The sequence below is a fragment of the Vanessa atalanta genome, chromosome 2 (genome assembly GCF_905147765.1).
Source record: "Vanessa atalanta chromosome 2, ilVanAtal1.2, whole genome shotgun sequence".
Lineage (NCBI taxonomy): Eukaryota > Metazoa > Arthropoda > Insecta > Lepidoptera > Nymphalidae > Vanessa > Vanessa atalanta.
In genome coordinates this window covers 6,934,488-6,960,869 of record NC_061872.1, presented here as the reverse complement: position 1 = coordinate 6,960,869, position 26,382 = coordinate 6,934,488, and the positions used below count along the sequence as shown (strand labels likewise).

Genomic DNA, 26,382 nt, shown 5'->3' with positions numbered 1-26,382 from the left:
ACTAAGTTGCCCCGTAAACAGTGATAATGTACAGTCTTGTGCAAATATTGCTCTCAGGTCTTCCAAATGAAGTGGTCAGACTAACGCTCGCTGCTAATGGCTGGCTTGGGAAGAGCACAGGTGCTCACTTACTAGCTGGTGATATTTTCCTTTAAGTATTTCATCTGTTTAACTGTCGATTATGCTATTTAAGAATATGCCATATGATAAGACATTTACGGACTGTACGTTTGAGATACGGTATAGGTACCAATGTAATTGAATTTTTTGTACAACAATATTAACTTCCAATGTTCCCCGTTTATTAAAATCATATGATGTCTGAATAGAAGTTTTTAATAATACCTTATAATTAAAGAAAATAACAGATTATTGATGTATTATGTTATTATAATAATGAAGTAATATTAAGTTAATCAGGTTCTAAGTTCGTTTGATTTTGATTATTGTGTTTTGCTTGTACGGGAGTAGCATAGTCAATCAGATGACTAAAGTCCCAGGTATAATAGAAGATTAAAAAAAAAACTTCCAATGTTAAACAATCTATAGTTATTAGTATAATGGAACAAAATAATTCGTTTTTAGTTGAATCTATTCCCAGTAATGTTATTGTGGTCGGTTGATAATAATTAACTGACTATTAATTGTTCATTCGAGGAAATCCATGTTATGTAATTAAACATATATCACAGTTCGTACATTATTTTTAAATCAAGAAAAAACACATGACAAACACATTTTTAACAAGCTCTGTATACGAATATATCGAAATCAAAATAATCTCTATGAAAAAAAAACTCTTTCGAGCACTTTTTATTTTAAAATGATTAAATTATATGCAAAGCTTTCATCGGAGTACCGGCAATAAGCTCAGTTTTCAGAAGTTGAGTTATATCAACTAGAAATACGGCTAGCTGCCTAGTTGTAAAATTCACACAATTTTATCTCTCTCACTTCTCAGTTAAGTTGAAGTTTTCGAAGATCGATTCAAAGCGGATAAAACAATCCCATGTTTCAAATTGCAGCTTTTCTCGACTCAGTAGTTTTAGCTGTGTATGGAAAGTCAATCAGATTGAATTATTTTAGGAATTACGGAAAAAAGCCGTTTTAATGTTTCTTAAATAAAAATTTCAGATAACTTTAATATAAAGTTTTTGGGGTATCTGTAGATTATACTTCAATTTGTTTAATATTGGCACTCCCATTGTATTACATTATATGATATCTAATTTAAATGGCAAAAAACAGAGATGACCCAGTGGGCTAGAACAAATGAATCTTCAAATCCGGGCGAACGACGCTGGTTTTTTGTGTTTATAATATTTAATCTCGTACTTGGCGGTAAAAAATAAAACAATGATCATCTACGGAATAAGCTCTTAACGCTCTCCTCAAGGTGAGAGAAGGCCTAAGCCCAGCGGTGGGACATTTACGGTTGTTACTTTTATATGTATATATTATTTATAAATCTTTAATCTGAAGTCGAATAATCCTTACAGAGAGAGAGAGATACTACAAATATTTTCGTTTCAGATGTCGTGGGCGATCTGGTGCGCTATGGTGGTAGCGGGCTGCGCGTGCGCAGAGGCCGCACCTGCATCTAACGCGCTTACACCTGCTATCGATTGGGCGCAGTTCGACTCAACGGCACCCGACGATGTAAGTAACAAATACGTTAGGAGCCAATTTACCCGCAAAAAGTAAAAGCTATTTTTAATCATTTTTATATTTAGCAATTTGTAAGAATATAATTAATATTTTATTTTATTTATTTATAAGTAAACAACAGCAGTTAAGACTTACAATCAGAGTCACAACAATATCAAATACCATAGCCATATCAAATACAGCCATTACACAATATTGGTAAAAACATACAACAACAGGTGGACCAGTGATCGGTAGAACTTATTGCTTGTGTGCACGTATTATTAGATATATATTTATGTATGCGTGTATAAAAGTCAAGGACATTGGTATTAAAACTTATAATTAACAATTTTCATCCAAAATAACAATTTGATATTAGCCCTAAATTTTTAAGTGGATCATCCACTAGACGCTATGAAAAGACTGAATTTAAAACGTCACGTACAAATTTCATGATCGCCACTTAACTTTCAAATTTGCATAGAGATTCTCTTCAGACATCAGAATAACATCGTGGTTTAAAAGAATAAAAGTTTTTAGTTAAAAAAATTACTGATTTAATAACCAAAAGTTTTGAACAATCTAGATATCTATGGTTAATTTGCATATTTTGCAAAGGAGATGCAATGTTTTTCATATTTTTTTAATTGATTAAACAAACCTCTTTTAATAAAAACCAAAACAAAAATACTGAAGTGTTTTATATAAAACAAAGTCGCTTCCCGCCGTCTGTACACATCTCAAAATCAAAATATTCTTTATTCAGGTAGGCTCATAAAATAACTTTTGAATCGTCACGATACAGTGTTAAATTAAATGCAAATGCAATTCTACCGAGAAGAATCGGTGATAAATTCAGTAGTTATTACTATTTTCCACAATTTTCATTATATATCTTTTAAACCGCGCAAATTGTAATACGTTTATAATCAATAAAAAGAGTGATTCAAGATAAAGGCTTGTACACATGTATGTTACATTAATATTAAAGCAGAGAAAAGCCGAGAATTTCAACTATACCAGCCGAAAAATGGCCGGTTTTATTTTTATGTTTGATCTTCAATCTAAGAGTTGAATAGGCCTTGTGAAGTGGGTGGCTAGTTGTACTGTAATTACGAAACACTTCGAAGTAATTAATAAAATAAATAAGACCGGAATAGTCAGTAAAAATCTAAATCAAAATTATTTTGAATCTCTTCAATATCATAACTCAAAGTTCGACAACTAATCGTTTTGATAACGCCTACTTAAAGTAATTTGTTAGTTGATATTCGAGTATCAGTCGAAACGCTTGTAACCCTTGTTAGTTATAAACTTTACCGTAATCACATGTCAAAGTGTTAACAATTCGTATTGGAAGTTTGCGGTCGTAATAACAATTCAACTTAGCAAGTATTATGAAGGTTTCTGTTGAATTATGATTGAGATATATGTTAGTTAAATATATTTTAGTATCGAGTCTATTTATATTTATTATTTGAATTGGATTATTTATTTTTGAACAACATATGAAAAATATATTTACATATAGATAATCCACGTGTATTTTGTCGAGTATGACCGGAGAGACTTTAGCCTTTGCAATCTCAAGCAATGTGTTTATAAAAGCTTTAAAAAATTAAAATTTAATATATTGCTGATAACACGAGACGTCAGATGACGTCTTCGTCGTATCCGCCGAGCGGGGTTGGTTTTTTTTCCGTTCCCGCTCCACCGTCTCCTTTTGAACCGTGACGGTCTTACTGAAGGAGGCTACAGTCCTTCGGGTTGGTTTACTATGTACTATCTACTCTATCACCGCTGTGCGCTAAAAGCACGCATGGATGTACTAACCCATCAATCCCCCAGTAAAAACATTCCTAAAAAGGCATGACATGAGGCAGGCGTCACTGTTTAGGTCTGTCCGCTGAATTATTTTCCTTGCAGTATTAGAATACCTCTTTCGTTATCACCAAATAAATGTGATAACGACAAGCGAATAATTATCATAGTGATTTGATAAAAGTATTATATGAAGATACATTTAAGAGCGGTGTGACTCTTGTCTTTGTTTTTATAAATGTAATATAAATATGAATGACATAATATTGGTGCAAAACATCAGAAGCTCGGTTTATTTAACATTATAATTGCACTATTTCTTAAAACTCTACAGATACTTTAATATCTTCATAGCGTACTTACGTATAAGAAGTACTAATTCTACACTAAGTTTTAACTCAGGTTTGGCCTAGTGCCAAATAACTTTTACCGCCACTTGAAACTTTGGAACTCGAATCGTATAACTGCTTGCCTAGTTATATTTCGCTTCTTTGCCTAACTTCCATTTAAAGAAAAGAAAATCGCTTAAATCAAACTCTTAAGTACTTCTTTTTTTTTTTCTTTTAAAACAAGTAGGTAGAAGAGGCAAGTGGTAAGTTGTCACTACCGCCTATGGAAATTGGCGCTGCAAGAAAAATTGACCACTCCATACTAACTAAGACTAAGGGGATAAGATGTTATGTACCTTGTGCCTGTTGGTACACTAAATCACTTAGCCTGGAACACAAAAATTTCTAAGTATACCATTTCCGTTTCTGATGAGATGAGGTACCAAAACGGGTTTGCATAAAGCTCTACCACCAAGTAGCTTCATTGTTTATTAATTTATATTGAAGATTATAATATAATATAATTAAATTTACCCTTTACAGAATTACGTATAATACCTTATTGTTTTGTTGACGAATGTAATAAAACGTTGTTGGTTTAGTGTACGAGGGTTTCAACTCCGTTATATTATTTTGAATTTTGCCTCACGTCTTGACTCAAATTTTAACAAGAATCATGCAAAAGTATAATATTCTTTCAATAAGTAACTTACTTATGCGAGTTCAACTTCCATTCAAATACATTTATTAAATATACACGAATTACACTTACATATTCAAGGATAGTAGTGGCCTGTGATTTGAGAACCGGTGAAATAAACTCTGCGTATTTTTTTTCTCATTCTGTTTACAATTTTAAACAGGGGGGGGGGGTCATTTTCTAATTATCACCTACGAACATAATTGTGACACTTCTGTACAGAAATGTTTTTTTACATTTTATACTCCCGATTCATTTAGTTGTAGATATAACAATTCATATGAGTTGTCAATTTCATATTTATTCAATAAATTAGAATTGAATAAATATGAAATTTTATTCAATATATTCAATAGAGTAGAATTGAGCCGTTATTGTGGGGAAGCACTTGTGGGGAAGAAGTATCCCGAATTTTATGATTGATAGACTTGTATTTAAAATGAATCGATTATTTGTAGGAAAGCATCGGCTACGCTGTTCCTTCCATGAGCGGACGCCTCACGGCCGGCGCGCCTTGGCTCTACCTCTTAGCTGAAGTACCGCGTGATTCTCAGGTATTATAATAGTTATATATAACATTCACTTAACATATTTTCAAATTATTTTTATATTAATTTAATTTTAAGTATTTATATTGATGTAATTACTTAATCAAATGTATGAGTTTTAATTTTACAAACTATCAACGGTTTCTCTATTAACGAAAGCGTTTAGATACAACGTTTTGTCAATAATTTATGAATTATAAAACAAGTCAAGTAAGTATCTTCCTCAGCCTGATATTGACTAAACTCTAATTGTGTTACAAAAGAAAATGGACTCTTTTAATTATTTTCTAAGTAAACTTGAAAAGTAAACTTGATACTTCCCATTCCTTTACGAGTAGGCAAACGTAATTAGCGACTGTACGGATATACAATATAAATACACATTATTAATACTATTTAAATATATTTTTGTATACATATTAAAAAATATATACATATTATAAACTAAATTGTAAATAAATTGTGTGTTTTGTGTATTAAATATTAAAATACATTTTCGTGAATATGTCGTGTAAAAGCGAGAAATTAATAAGTATCTTTAGTTAAATATTTTCCAAGCATGAAATAAAACTCATGAGTAGGTATTCATGTCCTTTGCAATGAAAGGCTTTCATTTGGACGGCATGTCGGATGACGCAATATTCTGCATACAAAGAGCTAGTGATGTGACGTCAAAATAGACGAACTCATATTCGGTGTCGGTGTCATATAACGAATGAGATGTGTACAAAGGTATCTAGTAATGAGGGTCTGGCTCGCTCACGACGCACCCTCTACGTGTCCGTGAATCCTGCGGTGGAAGTCCTACAACGCGAGGCATACAACAATTATCTGGAAAGACAAGCACACGCCAACCGAGATTTTCTGAACTGCGTGGGAAAGCGAGGTTAGAAACAACTGTTTAAACTTTGAATGTGATAACACTTATGTGACTCAAACTTAATGTGTAATGCTTCTGTTGGAGAATGAATTTGCTTGTCTTGTTTGATTTCCTGTTTCCCGTGTACACGTTAAGCACTTTAAATTGCAACTTCAACTCAATAATTCGCGTTAAATTTGCAACTTATCTGCATATGTTCATAACATCATGAATTTGTTCAGTAAATGTTGCAAAGTTATTTTTATTCAACTAGCACGTTTTGTCGCTAACTTAACTTTTCATGTTACATGAAACTGATTGTGTTGTTGTTTGGCTCTGGAATATTAAAATATAATGCTATTTACTGCTGTATAAAGTGTAATTCAATGTCTATAACTATTTTTCTTCCATTTGTAGATCCTTGGAGTAACCCAGACTGCATATTGAAGCATTAAATATTCACATATTAGAAGATAGAAGCCAATTTTTGCCGTCCTGCGACTAACAAAATATTAAATATTTAAATACTTATAGATAGTTTGTTAAAATAAAAAAGTTACACTTTATAATATTGTGAAAGGTTTTATTATGACGATTAATAAAATTGTTTGAAAAACGAATGTACATTTGTTATATTTTATCGTTTCCTGTTTATGTGTTTTATAAGAATAATATTCTAATATTGAACACCGTGTTTTAAGGTTACATTTAATTTGAATGATCTGGCATATTTTTTAAATAATAAAGATACAATCCTTTTACGGTAGTTATTAATAGTTATTGGTAAAACATATGTATCTTTATAATCTAATTTTAGCCCAACTGCTAAGACAGTTTTCCTTATTCTCAATATATTACATATATGTATGTATATTTATCAGAAAGAGAGCGCTAGATTACTATTTAGTATCTTGCTCTTATTAAATATGACTACAAATAGATTTTTATGTTTTCCTGTTGGAATTGCCGCCACGGCCAACGAATTAAGTTGTGTTACCGTCATCCTAACTTCGAGTTGAGATATTTGTCCCAAAGTTTAATAACTTAATTACCCTTCCCATGATTTAAGCTTCGATCCGCAGCCTCATAAGCTCTTCACTAGACCAACGAGGTAGTTAACCAAAAAAATAAAAGAGTTTGTACTGTGATTGCGAAGGAGAATGAGCGTGTGAAGCGACGTATGCCGCAGCTGTCCATCGACATGCCGATGTCCGTTCTACGCAATAAGCTGAATCTCGAGATGGAAAGGAAGGTGCATGCTCTCCGGGCCGCAGTCAATAGAAACTTCCTCAACGACATTGGAAAGAGAGGTATGAACTATACATGACAACATCAATGCGTCAATAGTTTGTGAAATGTTTATTACAACTTTTTTACTTCTTAACATTGTACTTGTAGTTGAATCTGTTTACAATTATATACATAGCTCTTCGTAATTTTAATACTGCTTTTACTTTCAGGTTTCGGCTTAAGATCTTCGGAGGTGGATAAATATTAACAATCTACAGCGTCACTCCGCAACGAGTTCTTCTGATTATTGTTATTATTGATCTAACGATTGCTGCGTGATATTTTAATTTAAGCATATTGATTATTTAATATGTAGGTAACTTTTAATGATAGCTCAATCCTAATGTTTGATAGAATTCAAGTAACCCTGTAGTTAACTCTATTAACATGGTTATTATTATAAAATGTGAACGTTTATAAATAGAATGTAATACTTAATTCTATTGTAATTTTTTTAAGCTTGAAATTAAAAATTTCCTTAGAAACAAATAAATATTGTTAAAATTATAACGTATTGTTGTTTAATTTCAATTGAATTTCCTCAAACTCATTACTAAATAAAATCTATTATATAATATAAATTCAGTACAATACAATATTAAACTTTAAGTCTGTGTGCTGAATAATGCTCAGAGCAAATACATTTTAGTATACGCTCATATTCAAATTCATACAATTAAAAGAACTCATAAAATAATAACAAACATATCGTTTTCAATTAATTAGCCGGTGGTTAAACTGAAAGCTAAGCTGTATTCCTCTAGTTGACATAAACATCTCTGCGAATACAACGTCATGACAAGAAATGATTTGAACATCACAAACATTTCATTGGAAGACAACTACAATAAACCACAGCGGGACACCTTACCGCATAAGTTGATATGTCATTGTTTTTAATGCCCGTAAAAATCATTAACACGAATAAAATTTACCACCCACGCAATTTCTAGTTAATTAGCTATATCGGTTACAAAAGCCAATTAACCGCTTTGATCTTTGTTATTGACATCCAATCAATGTTAATTTGTAAATGAAATTTACATTTTTCACGAAACATGAAATCGTATTAAAGTTTATATAACTGAGCGATACGTACAAGGCGTTCCGAAAACCCGGAAATCTCGTTTAACATTTCCTTTAATAATATTATACGGCGATGCAACGCGTTACGTGTACCTCGTTAGCGAAATTCAAAATTTATGCAAATAGTTTTAGTTTGTAATGAGATTTTTAAACAAGACGTTACTAGATATTTTAATGTTTATTAATTATATTAGAATGTCGCCGAAATCCACGAAGGGCGCGCGAGGCCGAAACGGAAGATGCCGTCGCTCTCCATCAACAACCCCATGGAGGTGCTCCGCCAGCGACTCCTGCTCGAAGTGGCCCGCAAACAAATGCGCGAAGCAAACCAACGGCAGGCGGTCGCCAACAGAGTCTTCTTGCAAAACGTTGGCAAACGAGGTATGAAATAATACCTAATATAGCAAATATACGACGCCATGTTTTTTTTTATTTATAATACAGCAATAATATTCCTTTATCATATGAATAAATATGTTCAATATAGCGTTATAATAATAAACACAAATCTGATTCTTCTAACCAGATCAACATATTATACCGTTGGAAATAATTAAATTAGCAATTAAAGCCTAATTTTAATTGGTGCTTTGAAAGTTAAAACGATTACATAATTATTTTTTATAGTAATTAAAAATATTCGTTTGTTTCTGATTGCGAAAATTCGTACAAGAAGGTATTATCTTATTTTAAGATTCATTCAAAGCTGTTAATTGAAACTTTGAACTTTACCAATTTTGAACTTCAAGTTTTTGAAGGACAGTGCTCTATTACCTTTTAATTTACAACCTGACAAAAAGAGCTATTATTTCATTCATTTTTTTTTAAATTAAATAATCAAACTGTTAAGTGTAATTGATGGAATGTAATTGGAATTATAGATTATTTTTCTAACAGGTTTTTGGGCTAATTCAGTATCATCTCGCTACGACAATTAAAGAGTAATGGGAGCCGTTTTTAGTTCTGCGGATGCTCTCGCCACCTGCGTACAAGACTCTGCGACACCATCTATATTTTCGAGAGAACAAACCTAACAATATGTATAATTTAAATAGTAGATAACGAATGCAGTATTATTTGCTCCGGTAATTAAAAACATGAATACAAAAGTAGCAATTTTAGACGCGAAGCTTAATTTTAACAATATTCTTCGTAGTGTTTAGAATGCAAGACACTCGACAGAATTACGTCAACTTTTAAATTTATTAAGGAAATTAAGTCCTCTTCGAGATACTATAATTAACAGAATTACCGTCCTTATTTTAACTGCTTATTAAAATATTTCGTTTCGTTTATTTTACAATTACTTCGGTGTGAATGTTAACTGGCTCAACATTCACTCCAAACACAGTGTTATTATATATTATTTACATAATTTAAAATTATTTTTTTTTCTAGTTGTAGGTATTTTATATGATTTGTGCCAAATAAATTTGGATATCGATATAAACCGATTCTATAACTACAGTAATATAACTATCTATCTTAGTAAATTGTAATTGTATAAAAAAACGAACTATCCACCTATTTTTATGTTACTTATAGATATGTACAGGTTAGCTGTTACATGTAAATCTTATGTTATAATCATTGATCTCTATTAGCTTATAAATGTAGGCGAATGTAATAGTCTATAACATTTAAATATTAATTACGTTCAATAAAAACGTTAAATTATTGTTATTCGTTTTATTTCACATACTAAATTCAACTTGCGTTCCTTGTTGCCGCCATCTTGATGTTAAATTAAAAAAATCAGATGATTTGGAAAAAAATTAAATCCTATATAAACAAGTGCTTGTGATTAAAAACTAAACTTATTGTTTTATGTTTATGTAATATGCAAATATATTCCCGTTTTAATATTAAAATAGCGTGGCTTAATTTGATAATAGTGATATTTAAACAATGTCTTGTTAAATATGCTAACGTGACCTCGGGGAAATATGCGACGCATGGCTTTGATATAGCATCGTGTTCGTTGGTTAACGCGAATAATGTGTAGGTAAGTTTGGTCTATTCCCATTTGATACAAGACTCGAGTGTAACGCCTTTTATTGTGGTTTGTATTAATAAGTACAGATAATATATATGGGATAAAAGTTTTGTTCTTCTGTTTGAATGAAAATAATATAAATATTAATTAAAGATTATTGAATTAGTGATTGTTCTAAGCGTCATCTTATCTATAATAATTTACGAAAATATTCTTATTAATGTATTTAAATACAAAGAGTTTAAAAATAACTTTAGTTTGAATTATTGGAAATGAATTAATAGAGTATTCCATTCTTACTCGATATTGCTAATTAGACCGAAGATTTTAACATTGTTAAGTAATTAACAATGTTTTATTGCATAATTTGTCATCACTCTTTTATCTTTGTTTTTTAAGTTGTTTTAAGGACTGATGTTGTGTGTTTAATTTTTATTATATACTTATTTCATCTTATTATTATATTAATCAGTATATTTACTTATTTTATTTTATTATTGGTGAGATTTCTGTTAAACCCACCTTGATGAGCAACAAATTATTTGAATTAAAAAAAAGTGTGGCGAGATTTAACTACCGATTGCCTGTTATCATTAGGAATCCTTTTATCTTTTAGTGCTAGTTCCCAAACGCCATAATTAAGAATGAAAATATCAATAAGCGAAAAATCTCATAATCGTATCTCACTTTCACTGATAATTCTATTCTTCTAATCCGGAATAACTCGGCTGTTTTTACATTATAAGTAATGAGATTTATTTGTTTTTATATACGTAAGTTTTTATAAACTAAAAATGTCACATTATATCGACAAAATGCTCTGGTTCAATTTTCCGTCATCATCAAATTGGAATGCTGTAATAAAGGGCTCAATCAACTTTCAAGCTAAGGCCTCTCTTTGACGACATTAATTAGCTTTTTCAGAACCACTGCACACTGTTGATTCACATATTCACATCTATGTTATATAATATTTGAAACTGTTAATGAAGATTAAAAATTGAAAAGGGAATTAAAGAGCATTCAACTGTAAAAGTTTCAATTTATTAATTGATACAAAAATAAATATTTTTGAACGTGAATTTCCCGTTTACATACGAATGAATGATATTGATGATTTTTGGTAATTTTATCGCGTATAAATATTAAATTGGTTATTCAGCTGACGTTTGATGAATGGGAAAACTTTGGTTCGGCAACTACAGACACAGAAGTTAAACATCGACTTGCTCTATCCTTTTGTCGTTGACGATTGCGCGTAATCAGAGCCGCACATCCTATTAGCTACTCTTGTCTTATATCATGTGACTTTATTAATGTGTGTGTAAACAATGACTTTAAGTACAATATCCTATGATATATTATATACATATTTTGTATATAATAGGATGTTGGTATGTCCGAGATTATTAGACTTCTATATCGTTTGACCGAAAACCATGAAGGTTGGTGTATACCAATTTGTAAGTTGTATTCACATTAAAATATATTATTTGTTATATAAATTAGTAGTTGATAATGGATAATATTTTGCATATTTTATTTTATTTTTATATAGTTTAATTTGTTTACACACAATTTAATTATTGTTGGACGCGTCATGACTCAAAATGAAGATCATAGTTTTTTTTATAAATACAGATAAAACATACACCTAAAGGACAACATTTGTTCGTTTTAATTTGTAATATATAAAATACATAGTCCTGATAGACTAACTATATATGCAAATGTACTATATTATATATAATATTATACGTAAGAAATATTTGAAATTTGGAAAACTTCATTTCGTAATATAAAAGTTCAGAAAGGAAGGTTTATTAGAAATTTGATTTTAAGGGGGCGCTGCACTTTTTTAATCTTCGTGGCTAAGCCGAGTTTTTGCTGAAAATGCACTAATATATTTTTTAATTATCCGCGTGCGAAGCCACGACCTCTATTTTCACATCACTACCACGGTATAGCAGTGTATTTGTTTTACATAACGAAGATAAAACCTTCTATACTTATAAAATAACATGTCCTGACTGATTCATCTCCGCTGAGCGTAAATTTAAAAAAGTTGGTGAGTGGGATCGTTTTATTAAGTAGACACCCACTAAGGAGGGACAATCTACCCCTAAGGGAGTGAAATAAGGGTTGAAGTTTGTACGGATGCCCGTAATTTGTTAAATTAAAAACATAAAACTTTATTTTTTTTAGGTACTGATTAAAAATGTGTAGATACGTATTTATATATTGTTTCTGGATATTTTACCTCTAAGGGGTGGAAAATAGAGGTTGACTTTTCGTGTGGAAGTCCGTCATTTTTGTATTAAGAAGCATAAAACTTTATTTTTAGGTTCACTGATTATAAATGAGTAGATACGTACTTAAGCGTTTCTGGATATTCTAACCTAAGGGGTGAAATACAAACCAATGTGATCAAAGGGCTCTTAAATTAACGTAATATTTTTAATTAATCTGTAAATATATTCAACTTCCACGCGAGCAAAGCCGCGGGCAACAGTTAGTGCGTAATATAACAAGTCTTTTGAAGAAATGTAATTTTTTACCACTACATCATTAACGCTAGAGCTAGCGGAAATACTTTTTTTCGAAGGTAACTATTTGCCATCAGGAATTCTATACTTATGAGGCATGTCTCTAGTATATTAAAAAAATTAAACGTGGAAAGTAATTAAATTTGTGCGCATATTTTGTATCTTCTATTTATCGATGTCCGAAAAATTCAGCACGATTTTGATTATATAATTAAGGATAGAAAATCGATTCCTCAACACAATAACAATAAACCATACTATAGTGTATTTTAAAATAGACTTCAGAAGAAGGATGATAAAATCTTAAGTATCGACAATAAATTTCAGGACTTTATGTTATGTTTGAATTTTGTGTTTCCTTAAAGAGTTATAAGACTCTGTTTTCAGTATTACTTATACTCTGTAGCGTTAAACATATTATTGATTATTATAGAAATGATGAAACAAATATCGTTCGATGCTTAAATTATGTTCGAATTTTGTAATCGATGTATTACTTACCTATTATTTTAAAACATTTTTTTATACAGATTATCAATAAAAGTCTCCTCAGACACAGGCTATTTAAATTTAATTTTATAAAATATATATTTTATAAAATAGGTTTTGTTAGTGTTTCTGTCTTATATCTTAATCGTAATGCGAAGTGCATGTTCTTCTGAAAGATCTAATCTCTATCTATTAATGATTGAGAATCATTGCCGAATCATTTGATAACGTGTGTAGGAGCATAAAAACCTCGTCATTACCTTAATGAGTTTTTGCGAAGATATAAAACTCTTACATTACGGATTGTAGTGCGTGTTTTAGCTATTATTGCACATTAGTATAACAGTTGCGCTAATGCTACGCCTGAAGGCTCGCCAGCGGGACGACGCTACGAGTCTACGAACGTCAAGTGATAATTAAAGGTGATTTAATTTAAAGCGGCGCGCCGAGAGCCACATGATTTTATTACCCACTTCTCGACGCGTTTTCGTCAAGTAAAGAGCCCTTTGCATCGCCACTTATATTAATTGCATATTTTTGTAATCAAAAAATGGTAAAAATAGTCGTACATTTTCTTTTTAAATTTCATGTAAACGAAAATTTATCTACGTACTATGTCTAGACATCTAATATTATAGTAAGCGTTGTAACCAATCCCTACGCGAATGTCAAACTGTTGGCGTCTATTTTATATCTTACTAGTTGTCGCGCGCGGCTTTGGTCGCGCTTTATGGTGGGCCACACGACACAGACTTGACACAGACTTCTATTGAATATTGTCTCTGCATCTTAGCAGCGCAGACAAAAGTCGGTGTATTGGAAGAGTCTGAGCTCTGCATGAAAGTTGTATGTATGTATGTCTGCGTATTATTTGGAGCAAAATAATTGATCAGTGAATAATGATTAATTGATTAATTTTTTACTGAAAAATTAATGAAATACCCGAGGAAAAAATATCTATTATTTTGTCACTGAAACTTTTCGAACCCTACTTTTTATCTTCAAAGATGATGTTCATGGAACTCCTACATCCTCCCCCCTTCTCCAACTGACGGTCCCATTATACATACATTTACCGTTTAAATCATTTTTTTTTTATCAATATATATCACCAAGAACAGTTTATTCGCACCGAGGTTTGCAAGGATACTGCTAAGAAAAATGATTGAAAAACTCTGCATCCGCAAAACTAAAAGTCGGAGGTAATGAAAAGTCCTTACAGACATTTTCTTGTCAGAATTGTAAGTCTGTGCGACAAAAGTCTGTGTCGTGTGGACCTACCAGGTCATAGGCATAGACAAGGATGTCCATCCTTCATCGGAATTTCATCGAATGCGACTCAGTGTTTTGAATATGAAAGTAACAGACAGACAGAGAGAGTAACTTTCGAAATTAATAATTGTTGTCTGTCTATTAATACGATGATCATTGAAAATGCTTGTACATTTAATCTCAAATAAAATAACGCATAATAATTTCTTCTTATTCATAAGTCAGAAGTACAACTACTAACCATCTTGATAGTAAATAAATTGTTGAATAACGTTTTATGTTAATATAAAATAAATAGAATAATACTGAACGCCTATGGCTTAACACATTTTTCAATACAAAAGTATATATAATTATAATTCTAAACACCAAACATTGTACATTAGAAAACACGCAAAACCTCCGGCAAACGTTGTCTTGTTCTATATACTAAAACCTTTTCAGAAACGCACGACATCTTCTGATATAAGCTTTATTTACTATAATATAATATTGGTCTAATATAATTGTAAAATAACTGGTATAAATAAGATGTATACCAGTTATTTTCAAATTAATATAAAAAAGAAGTCTCCTGTTTTATTAGCCTTCCTTCCTGAATTAATCTATCTAGATAGGACATAACAAGCAATATCCATGAAATAAACATAAATCATTAATTAAAGTATACAATACAATACAATAGTAAAACACGTATAACATTCGTTAAATAAAATATTATAACATTGTAAAATGTACGAATTCAAGATAAAATTAATCAGATAATGCTATGACAGTTTTGGCGAACGTGTGAACTCCGAGTAGAAACGAAACAAAACACGAACAACAGCTCACAATAATCACCACGACAAAAAATATTTATATTATATTTAAATATTTTATTTAACAATGTCATGGTAAGGTAAGGTCCACTTAGGTATGTGGTTTAAATACCGGACATTACGAATTAATAATTCGAAATCCTACCATTAATAATACTTTTCATATTCTCGATCAAATTGAACAAGACGGCTGTCGTGGAAACTATTTGGATCGTTTAACGTTTACGTTTAAATATTGTCTTAGGTACCTGAAATAGAGCTTATATATTGCGTGTTTCGAATACTCCGTGGAATGAATTGCGATTTTCACTCATTATAATTCGTACTTCGAAAGTTCCATTAAGGTCAAATTAAATTCATTTCATACCTAATAATTTCAAACGTATATTCAAATATGAGATAACTATAAAAGTAGTTTGCAAGTAGCTACTTTTTGCAAAAACGTATAGTTTGTTTATTGTTCATGTTATTATATCCACCACATTAATACACTTGGTACACCGATTGAGATACATCTTCTAAGATTCTTATTAATTGCTTTAAATAATTTTACTGTATATATTTTTGGGTAATAATGCAATGTTATGCAATTGCTTATATCTTTATAGGTCAGGTACCTATGAAATTATAAAAAAATATAATACAAAAAAAAGTACTCTGAGAATATACTCTTTCTTTCTCTGCAAGGTATTTTATCCCGGATATATATATACTACGGTTCGTTATATCGTAACTTATGAATTAATATATAAATATTCCTATGGTAAAACAATCTAAAATCTTGAGATGTCAAAGCAACAAAAAGTAGGTGGAGGGTAGAACTATATTAAAAATAACCCTAATAAAAGAAAAATCTTAATTACCTTGCCTTGAGATCAAATGATATAGATGTATATTATGTGTATGATGATGAAGAAATGTATATTAAACAATCTACGCAGAGATTTTTTGTTTTAAAATATTTCCAGAGGATTCCAGTACGCTTTGTAAAACTTTTCTCATTGATGTGAGAACGCGATTTTTTACAGCTGAATTTCTTCTTGAGAAAGTTTTAATAATATTTCTGCTTAAATTACAGCAAATTATCAATTTAGCCTTGCATTATTTTGAAAGTATTTGTTTAGATGTATAAAACTAAAAATAAATTATATAAATCTCTATACTAATATAATATAATTATATAAAACTCTATACCTCATTAGCGCTTAACGATAATCGAAGAAACGAGGTTATAGAAGCTTTAAAACTTTATTTTGATTCATAATTTTTACCCGGAATTGGGTATTACATTATTATTACTACAATATTTAAAGACTCTATGTAAGTTTGTCAACGTTGCTATTTAATTAAACATTTTAAATAAATTTGTAAAATTGTTTAACTGAATACAATAAAAAAAACTTAGTCGCTCACACCTTTTAAAGTTATACATTATTCTTAAATTGCATTCGACAATGAACAGTGAAAATATATTAAAAATGAAATTTGAAATCTCTGATTTTGATTTTTATATATTTCTCAATATATTCATTAATTAAAAACGTCAATACAATCAAAAGTGCTGATACTGTTTTTGTTGATGTAACATGCATATATAACGTGCATGCATATCATTTGCATTTAAAACTTTCAAAACCTTTTTTTGCACTACTAAAAAATCACTTGCACATTAATACAAGTTATAGAAGTGACTCGCGTCACCTAAAGAAGTTATGTGAAAAATTAAAGCTTGTAAATGTCCCTCCGTCCTCTTAAGAGCATGAAGTTTTCAGCTTGGAAATTGTTACACCACTCTGCTTTAGGTGATAATGGTGAGTACACATATGGCAGATTTTTATAGCCAAATTAAGCACTAAGAGTGCTCGGTGGTGTCGCATTGGAGCAGCGGTATGAAATCAACTCCAAACATTCTCCTGAATGTGAACGTGGGACGTTTACACACTTTAACAAATTAATTTTACTAGCAGCCACTTATTTATAAAATTAAAGCGAGTCGGATAAATGTTTCTGAAGCCATTAAAACCACCAGACAGTTATATTACTCCTCTATCCGTTTCAGGTGTTTAATTCATTTATAACAATGCTAAAACGCTGAGTAAAACTTTATACTAAAACTATGTAAGCTAACCATTTATTATTGAAGTTATAAATTCTTTTGTTTTCAGTAAATTCCTACGGCATTTTCCTTAATGTTGTATTTAAATAATTTTAGGTAAAAGCGGTTATCATGAAAGGTAAATTTGAAATGGAATGCGGTTAACAGTTTGAAATCTAAACGAGATTGCACACCATACCTTGTGTACATTGTTTTTTTTTTAACTGCGATGCATACTACACATTTTTAAATGCCTATAACTAACAGAATATAATATAACGAAATGTCAGTTTAATTTTTGTTAGAATTCTGTTTTTATTATAAATAGATATTAATTTGGACGCTTAGAACAATATTAATCTGGTAGTAACACATATCAGCTGTCCGAGCTATCCAACCATAATAATGAATCATATGCTATGGAATTTTTCAAATCATATTAAATGACCTTATTTTTCTGGCTGAATTCGGCGCTCAACCATTTTTGTAGGGAGTAGCTAACTACAAATAATACGACTATATACCTACTGCACAAGTGAGTGTACAAACATGTTCACTCTTTGTTCTTTTACGAGTATAAGAATTGCTTGCAAACGCTGAGCTGGTACTGATAAATTCCTGATAGAAAAACCAATAACTTATTACCAGCCGCTGGTAGTGAATCTTGGACCTCGGAATCAACGGCCTCACAAGCTAGCCACTACACCAAGGTGCACAAAAATGAAATTATAATAAGCTCTCATACATCAGGTAATGAGATGGGCGCCTTGCCCCTTCATCATCCGAGTGTTTCACTCACATAATGATTGATCAAATATAAGTCGTTGCTAAGTGATGGTTCTATTTATAGGCGAATAGTGTGCCACGTAAAACATCTATCTTCGACCGAAAAACACAAAAAAAGTTAAAACCTAGAAAAAGCATCAATTCCTTGACCAATATGGACGGAAATGGAAGGTAAGTTCATTAATTTAGAAAATTTAAAATAAAACGCACCAGTCTATACACGAGCATTGATGAAATTAAACATTATAGAATAAAAACTTACTTTCTGATAAGGCGACAACATCATCAGTGATGATCATTAAAGCTTTAGTCTGTTTACTGCTCTTGGTTTTTAAACAAAACAAGCAAGCGAGAGGTGAAGTGTTGTGTGACACATTGCTAATGTCTATAAACGACGACAGTAGAATTAATACAGAGGTTAGATCACAATATTTAAATTGTAAGATATGAATATATCTGAAATGATTTTCCCATTTATTGAGTCTAATAAAATTTTCAAATGCTGACCTCTTATGCTCTTCATCCTAGTTACTTACAATTTCAATTCTGTTCAATAAAATCAATTTAATGCGGCTTGCCGCTTGATGATTTTGTTAGAAATGTACATTATTTCTGAATGCTATTTGGTATAAATTATGTTTATATCATAACAAGTTATTAAAAAATTGCACCCGTGTGAAGCAGGGACGGGTCGCTACTCTATACATAATATAATAAAACAGAAACCGATCGATGTCTGTAAATGGAAAAAAAAAACAGATTACTCGGGGTAGTAAATATAGTAACGATTTAGATCTTTTAATTATGGTTATCAGATTTTTTATTTTTGTCTGCGCGTTTTTATCTCAGTAACGTCTTTACCGATTTTAAATAAGCCTCAATTTACATTTAGTGTTAGTTTTGTATCAATCGGCTTACAAATACAAAATACGTTATGCATTGAAACTTTGGTTACAGATATTCTGTGGAACAATTATGAATAAAAGTTTATATGAATAGATAGCTAGAAAAATTTGTTAGTTTCAAAACGGCTAAGGGTCACCACAACGTACAAACAAACTCATAACTTTTTAATTGACACTCCAAATATTTTGATATACTTTATTAATAATATCGTATTTGAAATTTAAATAACTATATCGTATAATTTTATATATATATATATTAATATCATAAAAGCGAAAGTAATTCAGTGTCTCTCTATTATCATTTCACGGCAAAACCAATTTAGATGAAATTTGGTTTGAACTAGGATGAACCTCTAAGAACGGATAGGATACTTTATTTTTTATGCTAATTAATAATACTTCCTATTTGAATAACTTAAGGTTTAAAATATAAATATTTAATAATAGACGTGATGATGTCGTCTTTTCTAATTTCGTTTACGGCGGCCTATCTCATGGGACAAACCAACTACGCGCGACATATAATAGTGCACAAGTGTGTACGCACACACAGATGATATTCTCTATAGCTCACTCCCAGTACGCACGTGTGTGCGAATAATGTGGAATAGAGAGTATAGGTACTCTATATTCTGTCAGTCTCATACGCCGATGGGATGTCAAATCCAACAAGACCGGAAGAGTTCAGGTGCAGGACCAACGGCTGTACGCGCCCTTTCGATCAATATGAATGTACACTTCCAACTTTGTCTGAAAGTTGGAAATTCGGGCTGTTATTGAGATTTTATTGACAGAAAAACCCAAAAACTTTTTATCGGCCCGATCTGGTATTGGAACCCAGAACCTCAGGATTAGTGACTTCATATTAAGCCACTAGACCAACGATGTATAACAGTAACGATAAGCTGTGAGTTTTTTTTAAAACGAATCGAATATATGGGGTAGTAGGCATTACAAAAAGTATCCTTGGGTTTGTGCAAACCTTTACCTGGTACCTCGGTGGGTACCACTTAACCTATACCACTATATATTATATTCTATCGGCAAGCAGCAATACATATTATCGTTGTGTTCCAGTTCGAATTGTCAATGAGCCAATGTAACTACAGGCACAAGGGAAATAACATAGCTTATAAGGTCGGTGGCGCATTGGCGGTTTAATAATATTTCTGACAACATGACAATATCTATGGGTGATTAGTGGTGACCACTTACCATCATTATCATCAGATTAAGTTTGTCGTCAAAATTCAATTTCTTTTTAATTTGATGATCCTGTTATTAACTTTATTATTTTCATTATTAATTATTATTTTATTATCTTATATATTCAATAAATATAATCAAAATAAAAGAAGTATGGCTTCCATTTATAAGTACCTAGTTAAGTAGCTAGTAGGTACCTAATAATGATATTATAAAAAATTCCGTACTTTGTCTAGAATATGGACACTGATTTTAGATATTTAGACACCTTAAGGCCTAAAGACCTCAACATTAAGTATTTTTAATTTTTAAAACTTGGCATAGATCGATTTATTCAGCAATAGAAATAATCAACTCAATTTTAAGGTTTTCCAACTCCAATCTAAGGATTAGGATGTATTTTATTATATTTTCTCCGTTTTTTAAGTTAAAAAAATTAACCATAAAAGGTACTTCTTTATTATCTCAGCAAACTATAAACAAATCGCATTCAATGTTCGATAGCTTGGTGTACTCAAACCAAACTATCTCTCCTTTCTAATAATTCAATTATTTAGGTTTATAATTCCTATATACAGTTTAGCTAAATTACTGCGAAGAAGCGGTTACAAATAGTAATTATTATAGGTTGATATATCCCTCAATTCAATACATTGTATTTCATTTCCTCTATTAGTTAAGTCAGTGTATATTTCGCACCAATATAATTTGTAGACTGAATTGAATTGCACCCTACTGTTACTAAATATGGTGACAAAATGTTATTACTAAAACAATATTGTTATCTACATAATATATATTAATATAATAAGATAATATTATAATATGATTAATTAGGATTCACTGAAAGGCTTCAAAGGTTCCATGTGAAATATTTCTTTGGCAATGTCTTTAAGTACGAAGCAAAATTAAACACATTTGACGACATATTCGTATGACGGAAAATTACCTTTCTGTCACGCTATTTCTTTTCTTTCACAAGCTCTTATTTAACCTGTAATGTACATAGGTATGTTCAGGTGAAACCTTGCAACTCAATTTAGAAGCCGATATCTTTAACCAATTACACTGAAATTTTGTGCACATTTTGTACAGTTTGGAAGACAAAGCATAGTTAACTGTGTGACGTCATTCTAAATCCTGCATGGCGGAACACCCAAAATGGCGGATATAAGTATATTTTTTAATTTATTCCTACAATATGGGTATCAAATGATGTAAATAAACTTTATTACTAAAAAGTAAAAATAAATTAAAAGGTTTTTTCTTTTTAAAAACAATCATTTATTTAAAAAAAACTTGTTATGCTATGTCAAACTTTTACTGTTAACTTATGACGTCATTTCACATTTGACACATTTGAAAGCTTGTTTTTAAAAAGGTTTTTATTGTTAATTTATTTTAATAAAATTCAGATTGGTATTCTATAGTAAAATTTTGTTGAATAATTTAATAAGTATTATAACCATCAATCAGTAATCAGTTCAACCAAGGCTAGAGAACAAAAGCTTAACATCAATTTACATCGGAAATGACTAATAATAATTTTAAATTATAATTTAAACTCTACTTCGAAAACGAATTATTTTAGGAAGATTCTTAGGATGCTAGAAGTTTCGTGACTTGAACAATTGGATCCAAGTTTTAGTAGTCCAGGTTCTAAGGTGCCCAAAGTTCTTAAAGTTGGTAGTTTTGAGATTGATGTGTGTGTTGGCCAAAATGGTTTAATGTCTAGCTTAATAAGACTGTAGACCCAGGGGATTCAGATTCAAATCTTGGGTTTGGAATTTCACTTGAGTAAATCTCAGTAGCAGAACGAATCAGGAAAGTAATGGTGTCATAGGAATACTTTCGTCTCTCAGACATGATGTAAAATCATCTCGAAATGCACCTGTATTTATGCAAAATTTTGCACGATAATACGCTCTCCGTATCTCCGATGTAACGGATTAAGATTTGAGACAGGTTACTAAGCTAAAATTCGGTGTTTAATTTTCTTCGCATATCTTAAGGATAAATAATTATGACTTGAACCTCAAAACAATTTCACCCGATTCATAAAATACATATCAATCATGATTATTTTTTAAATAAAATCAATAATTATTTATTTTGGTTGAGTTTTTATTACTAATATATAAAATGTATTGCCTCTTAGCATCGTCAAATGGCATTATGATAATGTCGATAAACTAAAATACACTTAAACGTTTTTTACATCTTTTTATTTAACTTTTCCTGTTTATAATGCGCGTTGGCGCGCATCAACTATTGGACCTGAATATTTAATCAGTCCTACTCAACTGAATGACCAAATATGTTGCACACACTTTCGGTACGGCTGATAAATGTTGTATATTTTTAAAAATAAAACCATTTGCTTTAAAAATATTCCACTCGAAAGCAATCGTGTTGATAGTTTTAATACAAAAATAGTTTAGTGTTGAAGTGTGAAGTAAAGATATAAGTGTTCGTTAACCAGAAGAAAATATAAAACTATAATCTCTAATGTAAATACAATCTTATTAGATTCATTAACCACGTATAAAATTAAAAAGTAACAAAGTATACTTCCTATATATTCCAATTGAAGAAAGAGTTAAATAAACAAACCAGAAGTTTATATATTCCATGCGATTTGCTTATAGTCTAGTATATGATGCACAACAAACAGTTCTTGATTTTTATTAATTGATTAAAAAAATATCCCACTTCACTATCAATGCATTATAATTTAAGATCCAATGTTCCGATAACGATTTCGGCGAAATTTAAAATGCCATTTTTTCGCGAATCCACAATGAATATCATTGATTATTATTCAAGATTTCGACCAATGATATCGCGTCAATTGAATGTCAAAATTATATATTTTGTTTATCTCGTAATTGTTTTATCTTATGGTTGGAATAGACTATAGAGGTTTATACATAGTAATAGTCGGTTACATCTCTCACTATTTTGTAGAGAAATATAATTTTGCTTTGTGTTACCGTGTTGTTTTAAATGTAAAGATACCATCGGTTCGGAAAGTAGATTCTACCGAGAAGTACCGGCAACAAACTCAGAATAGTACAATCAAATTCTCATATGCCTGCTTAGAAATTACTAAATATTAAGTCTACGATTTATTTAGCAATGTTTTTTTTTTGACATGATCTTAAGCATTTTTTTTAATAGGGCAAGTTCAAAAAAATCACTGCGGAAACTTAAAAAAGAAACGAATACCGTGCCCCAGGAAGGATGTATTAACTTTGCGAAGTCGGAAACTAGGTATTATTAGTTTACCTTTCCTCTCTTCGTGTCTATACAATGATTGTCACCGTCTCTTTAAAAAATATCTATATTATTATGAATATACATAATATTGTTGTTTTTGTTGTTGAAGCAACTGTATCATTTTATTAATATAATCCTGAGCACTTTTAAAAAAGAGTATACACACACGCAGCTATATCATAATTATTATTAGTATTGATTAGTGCACAGACCCCAAAGGTCTTTAGTTTATTTAATGTTAGACTCTTAAATACCTTTATAATATCTAATGCTAATAAATCGTTCAAATGATAATTCAACGCTACATTTGGGAACATTATTTGTTAGTAATTTATTGGGTTCTAAAGTAGATGACTGAATGGGAAGTTATTTCGGTGGGTTGAAGAAAATTCGTAAGTATTTGCCACCTCCAAATTCAAATGTTCATTTCTATTTCCACAGGTTAATCCCATACCGAAATTTTCTTTTTAGGTTTTCAACAAATACTGTTAATTACATTCCAAGTAAACTTGATTTTATTATCTGAATTTAGGGATTTTCATTTCTTATATAAATAGAATTAGCTTTAATACAAACTTAATAATGTTTTCGAAGTATAATATAAACGCCTTCAAATGACATCAATTGCGATATTCCACATTAGCGAGACGCATAAAATTACTTATTGTAATTTTTCCACTACATTCAAGCGTTTATTTGGTTGGAGTAGGAGTGAGAACGGAAGTGACGTAAGGGTCCAGGATAGAGTCTGCGAATTTTACATCTAAGGCGTCTCTTAAACGGTTGAGCATTTGGGACTTGGTTGAAAAATATCTTTAAAGACGAAGCTTAATGTTTTTCAAGTTAAAAAGATTATTTTTGTCTTACCCTATCTACGTTTATTGCCTCTTTGTAACCATGAAACGTTTTGACAAAAAACATTTCCCCAGACACCCTATTAGGGGCTAAAAGGTATCTCTTCTGATAATTACAGAATGTCCCTTGGAATGACAACGCCCAATGTGTGTATGCACAATCTTTAAACGGATTTCCTGCGTTGAGGTCCGTAACCGCATACGAGGTACTTATAACATTAACTCACATAGGCGTGTCATAAAAAAATATTGAAAATCTTTGTATTGCCAATAAGACAAAGCACAACTTAGTTATAATTTTTTATGTAACAATAGTTAATAAACACTTATATCTGGACTGTTATAAATGTGATGATGATAACGTCGCGCCGCACGACGATTATATGTTCACGCATTCAACCCGTCGGGTATTAATAAGTAATTTAAAATTATATATCTTATTGAAATTAAGATAAAAAATTGCTAATTTTAGTTCATAAATGATAAATCCTGTCATTTTGAGAATATGGTTTGTCTTACATTCCACCACGATGCTCCAATGCAGGATGCACATGTGGCTGACTTTTATGCAGATTTACTCACGATGTTTTCGCTCATCGTCGAGTACGAGATGAAAATTAACGCAAATTAAACATGTATAAAATCCAGTAGTTTTTGGCACGTGTTTGAACCCGCAGTCTCGGATTCACGTGTTCAAACAGCCATCCATCTTGGCGATATATAAGTAACTTAAATAGTATTATTATAAAATATGAAAGAAAAGTATTTTTATATAGATTATGAATAAATAAAACGTCAAAACCAATATGAAAAAATTAACGTTCCTCGTGCCCGTTATAAAATTAATACGATGGTAATGATACGGAAATTGCATTTCGCGACCACAAAATGTTTAATCAGTAAACTGTCACACAATGCTTCATCAAGTAAGGACAAAAGCAATGTTTATATATATATATATATATATAGTAAAAGTAACTATTTTATTGGTAGATTAAATATATATTTATCCTTGTTTTATTTGTAATAGGATAACAGGCAAAGGGGCAACTTTTAAAATTAAAAGTAAACACATTTTAAGAATACAAAATTTCGTTTTTATACTGTTTCCCGTTGAGCAGTTGCGACGTCTGGAGACAATCCTGATTTAGAAACAAGTCATGCTTTATATAAAAATGCATTGTCATCGGAATTAAACTGATATGTTCAATTTCAAGTCTGTAGGATAAAAGCACGTGGTTCTGATTTAGCTTGTAAGATTTAACCTGAATCAAAAAACACTGCGAGTTAAACAAAAGCTTGTAAAACAAAACATACAAGCTCCCTTTTAAAAGTCACAATTGAAGATTAAATTAAATTTAAATTGAATACAGCTTCGAAATATAAGACTATATCCAGAAGAATCAGCTACAGAACAATAGTTACTTTTTTCTCAATAATAAATTACTTACTAAGTACTGTATAATTACATTAAATTATTATATTTTGTGAATATTGATCCTGGATGACGTTTAGATGACGTTTAGATGTCTATGGTATTTAAGATATAACATTTGTACGTCACACACACGTACATTGATTATTTATTGGCTCACTTAGCCTTCAAACCAGAGAACAGGAATACAAAGACTGTTGCTGTTTGATAGAAATGTTGTGGTCGTGACTGATTGGATGATACTGACCCAAATGCAATCCCTATCAATATATATATATATTATAGGTATACGTCATTTGCCATTTTCATTTGAACTACCTACTTATTGTCTAGGCGATGCGATACAACACTAAAATATGATCTAAAAATTAATAAGTTCTATGCAAAGAAAACATGATTAAATTGAATTTGT

General features: G+C 30.8%; 1 protein-coding gene across 3 annotated transcripts in view; it reads left to right on the top strand.

The window, feature by feature from the left end:
- The window catches only part of LOC125072304 (diuretic hormone 45), a 51,199-nt gene extending 41,533 nt beyond the window's left edge, over positions 1-9,666 (top strand). The window contains exons 3-6 of one of the 3 annotated variants that reach the window (XM_047682883.1): positions 1,534-1,659; positions 4,959-5,054; positions 8,478-8,664; positions 9,181-9,666. In XM_047682883.1, the coding sequence (XP_047538839.1) occupies positions 1,534-1,659; positions 4,959-5,054; positions 8,478-8,664; positions 9,181-9,221 (450 nt within the window). In that variant the 3' untranslated portion in view covers positions 9,222-9,666. Of the gene's footprint in view, positions 1-1,533; positions 1,660-4,958; positions 5,055-5,780; positions 5,935-6,324; positions 6,402-7,063; positions 7,218-7,367; positions 7,565-8,477; positions 8,665-9,180 lie in introns of those variants that run through there. The other 2 variants (XM_047682892.1, XM_047682900.1) reach the window with 2 other exon arrangements.
- Positions 9,667-26,382: the final 16,716 nt, after the last annotated feature.